Below are 8,837 nucleotides of genomic sequence, written 5' to 3' on the forward strand. Positions count from 1 at the left end.
TGATAAGCATGTACCCATAAAACAACTATCTAAAAGGGAGCTAAAATTACAGGCTAAACTTTGGCTAACAAAGGGAATAAGGAATTCCATCAAAGTCAAGAATAAGATATACAAGAAGTTTTCTAAAACAAAATCGCCTTATTACTATAGTCGATTTAAATTTTATCGAAACAAGGTAAACCATTTGTTGCGCATTGCCAAAAGACAATATTACAATGATTACTTTGGTGAAAATATTAATAATAGCAAATTAATTTGGAAAGGTATTAAGGAAATTATACATTTAAAAACAAAAAATAATTACATCCCAGGCAAAATTTTGGATGGCAATCAAGAAATTATTGATAACAAAACTATGGCTAATTCTTTTTCAAAGTACTTTGCTAATATAGGGAGTAATTTAGCAAACTCTATCCCAGCCGTTGATAAGTCTCCACTTGATTATGTGGATGAATCAATCTCTAATAGCTTTTATATCTACCCAACATCTAGTACAGAAATCCAAAATGAAATTTCAAGTATAAAAATTGGAAAAGCTTGTGGACCTTTTAGTATACCATTAAGGGTCTTGAAAATTCTAAAGTTTGTTGTATGCAAACCATTGGAAATACTCTTTAATGCTTCTTTTTCACAAGGAATAGTACCAAGTAAACTAAAAATAGCTCGAGTAATACCTATTTTCAAAAAGGGGAAACATAGTGCTATGAATAATTATCGACCTATTTCGCTTTTATCAGTTTTTAATAAGATTTTAGAAAAGTTGATGTATAGGAGATTGGTAAACTATCTTCAACAACTCAATATTTTATATGATAAACAATTTGGCTTTCGGACAAATCATTCAACTAGCCATTCTATTTTATGTATTATTGACAAAATTCAACAAGCAATTGAGGAGAAAAATTACTCTTGTGGAATCTTCCTTGATTTTAGTAAGGCATTTGACACTATTGATCATACTATTCTAATTCAAAAATTAGAAAAGTATGGTATTAGAGGAGTAGCAAAGGAATGGTTTCATTCATATCTCACTAATAGACAACATTTCGTGTCTTTGAATAATATTTCTTCAGACTTATCAACAATAAATTGCGGCATACCCCAAGGATCAGTTCTTGGCCCACTGCTTTTTCTTCTATATATTAATGATTTCCACAGGTGCTCAAGTAACTTGGGTTTTCATCTCTTTGCTGATAATTCAAATTTGTTTTATAAGCATAAAAACCTTTGTACTCTTCAGTTAAATGTTAATAAGGAATTAATGAATATTCACACCTGGCTTTCTGCCAACAAGTTATCTCTAAATATGGAGAAATCAAACTTTATTATATTTCATTCCGTACAAAAAAGATTAGCCTATAATATTAAGCTAGAAATCAATGGTATCGAATTAAAAAGAACTGAGAGCATTAGATATCTTGGAGTATTCCTTGACTCCAATTTGAACTGGAAAAGTCATATTGGATATATCTGTAAGAAACTGAAAAGAAATATAGGTATTCTTTCTAAAATTCGATACTATACTGACATTAACACTTTAGTTAAGTTATATTATGCATTGATATACCCATTTTTAACCTATGGTGTAATTACTTTGGGTATAACGTATTCTACTACATTGCATCCCCTATTTGTTTTCCAAAAAAAGGCCATAAGCTTAATTACTTTTTCTTCGTTCGATACGTCTTCCAGTGAACTCTTCAAACTCCTAAATTTGGTCAAATTATCAGATTTATATACCCTGCATGCTACTATATTTATGCATCGCTACTATCATCATAAATTACCTTTCGTCTTTAATGACCTATTTATTCCAGTAAACAAAGTACATAGCTACAACACTAGATTAGCATCTAAGCAAACATATTCTTTACCAAAAACCAGAACTAATTTCGGAATTTTTAATATAAGATATCAAGGACCTAAAATATGGAACTCTCTGCCTGAAAGTGAGAAAAAGTTGTCAGCGTCTCAGTTAAAAATCTGTTTAAAACTTCGCTTTATTGAGTCGTATTAGGTCAATTTTTCATATTGTTTTATCTAAAATGTGATTGAATTGTGTTTTTTGAATTGTGTTTATTGCTTTTGTCTTTTGATGTGTGTTGGTTTTTTGGTTTGTTTTTTAGTGCAAAGTTTGAGAAACTTTGCAGTATTGTGATGAGTGGCGAAAATTCAAACGAGTCAGTAAGTCAGTCAGTCATAGTGTAAACTTTACGGGGGGTAGGTTGATTTATGCGTGTAGTAACTTTTTGTATATGATCAATAATTTAAGGTTTTTAAATCAGTTTAACTTGCTTTATTTATTAATGCACTGTATCCCTTTTGCTAAGTTCACCAACATATTGAGGAATTTTGGCGGTTACTGTAAATTTTGAAGCATTGCTTTTCCGCGGTTTGGGTTTTTGTCTTAAAGGGATTTGCGCAGAATTACCCCGCGGAACACCCGATTCTTTCTCACACGTCGCAACTGCGCATGTGCCGTCGAGACTTGAACATTATTCACAATGTAAAGAAACGAGGAGCGACGAGCATTGCTTCAAAACATTCCGGGCATAAAAATCGAGCAATTCTTTGAGAATCTACGCAATTTATCAACTTATGTTATGAGTTACGAGCATTCAATTCAACACAAATATAATTTGGAAGGTTTATTCCATAAATAGAGCTAAGAGGTTAGGAAGAAACGACGCTGTGTTGTTTATGTATTTATAGACTCTTACAGATGTATATTATGTCGATAGCAAGTCGATACCTGATATTCTGCATACAGTACATAAATGATACTATTCAAAACGGACATTTTGTGCAGTATTCAAATCATTTTGGCGGTATACAGTATTGATTATAAGTATATTGTTTTGTATCGATTTACGCGTCGAAGTATCGACATCATAGCCATAATATGCACCACGGTTTATTTACATTATTTACAACGCAACTATTGTGGCTATTCTTATGAAGTGACGGATAAATTGTAGCCATCATATAAATGTAGTGAATGTAGTCACAGTTGTTTGACGAAGAAAAGAGACTACACTGAGAAAATCGCGCCCAGTTAGCGAGTTAGGCCAGTTTACATGGGCAACTAAAATTATAATTTAATAGTGACAGTATCCGCGGCTAACGTAATTTGAGTACTTCGAGTAATTTCCTTTTGATTAATGTTTAACCTAGTTCATTATATTTTTACTGGCATAAGTCAAAATGTTTATGTTGGGACAAACGTCTGGTTGCTTAGGTATTACAGGGCATGAAAACTTTGCACTATCCTTGGATCCCTAGTTTTTTTTCTTTTTTCTGATACGTTTGTCTTGTTTTGAAATTTTTGCTTACTAATTAAATATCGGAAATCTTCACTATGCTGTATATGGACGTTATCTGCCCAATCCAGTTAGCCCTTATGGTTATTTTGGGTGGATAATACCCACATCTATTATTAATATTAACAATGTAAATAATTTTAATGATTTTATAATGGGTGAATAAATTCTTCTTCTTCCACCTCCATTGTAAGAGTGGACCTAAGTAATTTGGATGATAGCACTGCACCTGGCAAAGATAATGTTTCAAACTGCGACCCATTACCTGCTACCGGTGAATCATCAATTACGGTGGCTACAACATCTACAACCCATGCACCAGAGAAGTTTATATGTGTATGTTGCCCTACATGTCAGGGACATTTTTCCAGCAATGAAATTGAGGACCATGCTGACAGATGTGCTGAAGCTGCCTGGACTGGATCCAGAACACCTAGTGTATGCTAGATTAATGGCAGACATAGAGCCTGATGACCAAGATTGCTTGGAAAACCAATCAACTGCAGAGAAAAATTCAGACCCTGAAACTGATAATGTCAATCCCAGTATCCCACCTCTCATTGATCAGCAGGATAATTGGGACCTTACAGGTGATGATGGAAGTCCAGCAGACACAAAGTCTGTATTAATTAGTACCTTGGGAACATTGCAAGCAAACCTCAGCACCCGTACCAATAGAATCAATGTCCAGAGAACAAGTGTCCTCGATGATTACATTGATGCATGCAAACAGTGGCATTGGTTCAGCCCTGAAAACAAAATCAAGGTTGTTTTCATTGGAGAACCAGCAATCGATACTGGTGGGCCAAAATGTGAATTTTGTTCTTGTATGTAAATTTAAATTTACAAAAATAGCATTCTATAATAGTGGGATTAATTTGGATTTACTAAATATAGGATATTTTCATTTTTGATTAAAGAAAAAAGTTTAGCATGTGAATATAAGATTTTTAAAAATTTTTAGCCATTGCCATTATCACTAAATGCAAAAGATGTTTTTGCTTTCAAATCTGAAAGGTTGTATCAAATGAATACTGAGTCCTGTGTGGTGACTAGGGCATTTGCCCTTGTAATTTATTTTAAATAATGATTCTTCTAATATTAAATTTTTTTATCTCTGCAAGATGTGCTTCAGTAGGTACAGAATCGACTATTTGACAATAGTGGAATGCCAGTTGCAAGCACTCTGGCATTGACACAGGACCTTTTTAAATATGCAGGTGAATTGATGGCAATATCCATTATCCAAGGTGGGCCAGCACCAAACTTCCTGTCATCTGTCATATTTGACATAGTTGCTAAAAGGCCTGTCAAAAGCTGTGTACTCCCTGGAGATGATTAAGGATCCAAATTTAAAAGAAATTGCTACCCAGGTACAGTATTGACTCATTAAAATTAAAGTTAGTGATTTGTTTTGTTTTCTTTGTTCTAAGGAATGAGTTTATGGTACTTCAGATGTTCAACATTTGTTATTGTAGCTCTTTTATCTTGACAACTGATTTTTTTACGAAATTACTCGCGCCAGTTCCCTGACCCGAGCTATATGAATCCAACTTAAATCTGGATTTTAGAGAAATTTGGATTTCTGTCGCTTGGTAACTATTCGTAAGTCGTCGTTGAGGGCTCTGTTTATCCAAGATGGTGGATATTGAAGTGTTGTTTGAAGTTCAAAAAGGCTCAAAAATATCAGATTATTTGTTATTCAGATATTTCAAGCTATTATATACGCAAGAATCTATCCAAAAACATACAAGGAAATAATGCAAAAAGGCTCGAAAATATCAGATTATTCGTTATTCAAATATTTCAAGCTATTATATATGCAAGAATCTATCCAAAAAATACGAGGAAATAATGCATGTAGCAATGGATGCTGTTAAATATAAACATACTCACGAAGCTGAAGTGAATAAATGAATGTTAATTTACTTTCATTATATTATTGTGGAAATTGACAATTTTAAAATAATTCAACAATTCATTGTACTTGCACTAGCCTGCAAAACGATTAAATCTCAATATATACTGTACACCAAAAATGCCAATGTTCCTGTCCATTGTCATTAATTGTACTACGCATATATGTACTGTATATATGTACTGTATATATGTATATATGTATATATATGAGGCGCCAATCTAGTCAATATTCTAATTGATTAATGTGGGTAGTCTTACTTTTTATATGCTCACTATTTTTCGCTATATTTGATCATTTCTATTTTTTTATATAGTCATTGAAATTTCTATTTATATGGTCATTTACTTTTTATATGCTCATTTACTTTTTATATGCTCATTTACTTTTTATGTGCTCATTGAATTTTTATGTGCTCATTGAATTTTTATATGCTCATTCCGCCGAAAATAAAAACTAATTATAGCTCAGTGGTAGTAACTAAACACCAGCCAAGATGGCGTCAAAAAAACTAGAAGAAATTTCGTCCGCTTGCGAAGCTGCTGCACAAGCACTTCAGGCAATTGGTAATATAGGAAATGCTGATATTCAAAACTTAGCTGCATCAACTGCATCGAGCGACAATTCTGTTGCCTCAACGTCTACTACAAACGGTGGAGATGCCATCGCAACCGAACTAGCGCGACGATTTCCAACATACAACTCCAGAGGCCGGAGACCCAGCGGAAATGTTGTTGGAAGATCAAGAACACGAACTTTGGGTAGAAAGCGACGTTCAAATAGCCGTGAAAAGCCACCAGAATCGGATGCAAAGTCCGGACGACCTGCCAAGTCCATATGCCACAAAGATTTAGTTATTATACCAAACCCGTACACTAAACAAGTACCAAGTCATTCAAGTAAAGTGAAGCTCGAAGAGAGAGGGCTAATAATTCACAAATTTCCGTTCGACAGACGATGGAGTCCCGTTGAACTCAGGGAAAATATTGAAAGGCAACTTCCCAGAGATGTTCTTTTTCAATTCATGAAGGTACAGATGAACTAAAGTTAAAAAACTAGTTAGTGTTTTCTTTTCTAAAGCAAAACCTAACTTCACCAAAAACATTATTAACTATCACCCATAACGCAGCAATATATTGTTGCCTTTATATGCCACTGAACATGTTTTTGTAAAAAATTTAGGCTTGCTATGGAACCTTGGTAATCCCAAAACTGGCAGATGGAGTACAGATGAATGGCGAGAGAATAATAAAATTCTCTGGTCAGGGAAGTGTGTACATCAGATGCCTTGATCCCCTAGAGGAAGAGGATAACGATGAGGAGGATGAGCAGCTCTTACATTCTGCCTTTTTTGAAAAATCTGATGATAGTGACCATGGAAGCCAAAGAAAAGAAACATTTTCACAAATTTGTGGAGAAGCAACCCAGCATGCCATTCCACCCCAAATGACAGTTCCAGATGAACCTTCTGTTTTAGCTCAACCTGTTAACGTTTGTGAAGATCCAGTTATTTTGCCATCTCCGTCTATTGTATCTTGAAATAGTCAAGAATTACCAGAAATATTTCATGAAGACATTTCATGGTATGATCCAACTATTAGTGAAACTGAGGCTGTAGTTACTAATGATGCCACATTATCACCATCAAATACATTGCCGAATGATCTTGAAATCCCCACTAGGACCATAAGAGTTCATAGGTCTCTAATCAGAGAGGATATGCTTGAGTTATTTTCAGATCCATCTATTTCAAATGTTTTTTTGCATGTCATTATTATTAACATGGCCATGAAGAGTTGGGGGAGGAAAGTGGAGTGTTAAGAGAGTTGTTTTCACTTTTCTGGAAAGAGGCTTATGAATCATACATGCTAGGTGAAAGTGAGAGAGTTCCCTATATTAGACATGATTTCAATAGAAAGAGGTGGGAAGCTGTTGCAAGGTCGGCGTTAGATCATATCGAACTAACGTACATGACGTCATAAATTTTGCAATAACGGAAGTATAATAACAGAAGTCTTACATGAAGTCTTTCTAGAGCTGGTTCATAAAAATGATAAAATAAAAATGGCGATGAATGATGATACATTTATACATTTATAAATGTACACGAAAGTGTAAATGTTTGTTACCCTCATACCCAGTGTAGGAGTGATCATATACTTATGTAATAGTATCTCTGGCATTACCTTAATTACGGTAAGGGTTAGGGTTATTGAAAATTTTATGACACCAGTAACACCAACTGAGGGGGAAACATTACCACATTTAAAAAGGTTCATCAGGGGACTAGATGAGGCCAAGCTTACCACATTTTTAAGATTTTGTACTGCCTCTGATGTGATGCTTACTGACACCTTAAACATTACTTTCACATCTCATGAAGGTCTTCAGAGAAGGCCAGTTGCTCATACATGTAGTTTCACTCTGGAAATGCCAAGCACCTATTCAAACTTTTGTGAATTAAGGGAGGAATTCATGGGAATTCTAAATTCGGGAGACTGGGAAATGAATATAGTGTAAAGGAAGAGTGTGTGCAAGTTAAATACTAAATTGACATACATATTTATTACAGAAAATTTTGGGATAATTTGAATTAATGTTTATAAATGAAGTAAATGGTGAACCATTCTGTAAATGTAGTTGCATGTAATTGTTATTGATATTGATATTTATGGTTAAAGTTAATTTGAAAATGTTACTATAACCACAAGCACAATTTCGAGCTTGGAACAAACTGTAACCATGCATGTATGTTGTAACTTGTTAATACTATTGATATTGATATTATATTAAAGGTTTTAATAGTTATTTTTGTAATTGCTCCTGCATAATGTGTTCAAATGAAAATATATTGGATTTCATAGCCATTTTTAATATAAAAATGTTCATTTTCATATTGAAATTTACTATATGCTCAACTATGCTCATTTGGTTTATTGCTTTGTGTAACATCTGCTTTAGTTGGTATTATGTAAAGAACATGCAATTACGCTTGTGTTTGGGTGTTTTGCCTGTTTGGCTGACTAAATCATGGAGCTTAGAATTTCTAAACATCGTTTGTAAGTATCTTCACCATTTACAGGATCATCCTGCAAAGGGTCGCATTCGTTAGCTAAATTTTCCATTTGTTCACTGGAAATCTCAATATTTGTTTCTGGAACCATGACCTGGTAATCATCTTCATCACAGGGAATGGGCCTGCGGGATCTACACCGTAATACTGCGTATTGCTGGGATCTAAGATGCTCTCAACTCCAGAATATCCAGTGTGCCAATTCTCAATTACACCAGATGTACATAACTGAAGAGGGGTGCGGTTTCCCTCAGACGATAAAGGGTGATTTTGCCACTGGCATTTAAATTCTTCAAGGCATCTGTTAATTCTGGGAATGTATGTATAATGCAAGGCAAACAAATGTAGTTCGTTTAAAGGATCAAGGAACTGGTTGTCCTCTAAGTGGGCAAATGTTCTAGCAAAAAAACACAGTACGCCAGCGTAGACGTCCCTGTGAGCTCGCTCAACACGTGAGTTATGTACGGAACTACCAGTTATTATGCTACCCCTTCCAACACCTCTGTGTTCCAGCATAAACTGTGCC

The 8,837-nt window shown here is 34.4% G+C and overlaps 1 protein-coding gene across 1 annotated transcript; it reads left to right on the forward strand.

The window, feature by feature from the left end:
* The first annotated feature begins 5,734 nt into the window (after window positions 1-5,734).
* On the forward strand, window positions 5,735-6,777 carry LOC114530408. Its single transcript, XM_028552030.1, has 2 exons — window positions 5,735-6,268; window positions 6,421-6,777. The coding sequence occupies exons 1-2, from the start codon at window positions 5,735-5,737 to the stop codon at window positions 6,775-6,777; spliced, it is 891 nt and encodes a 296-aa protein (XP_028407831.1).
* The last annotated feature ends 2,060 nt before the right edge of the window (window positions 6,778-8,837 follow it).

Source organism: Dendronephthya gigantea, unplaced genomic scaffold, assembly GCF_004324835.1.
Source record: "Dendronephthya gigantea isolate DGI-Jeju-01 unplaced genomic scaffold, DenGig_1.0 000062F, whole genome shotgun sequence".
NCBI classification, from domain to species: domain Eukaryota; kingdom Metazoa; phylum Cnidaria; class Anthozoa; order Malacalcyonacea; family Nephtheidae; genus Dendronephthya; species Dendronephthya gigantea.

Excerpts from the sequence above, each read along its gene's own strand:
- LOC114530408 (XM_028552030.1), top strand. The coding sequence starts at position 5,735 with ATGGCGTCAAAAAAACTAGAAGAAATTTCGTCCGCTTGCGAAGCTGCT. Across the intron at positions 6,269-6,420 it reads TTCTTTTTCAATTCATGAAG|GCTTGCTATGGAACCTTGGT; the intron begins GTACAGATGAAC and ends TAAAAAATTTAG.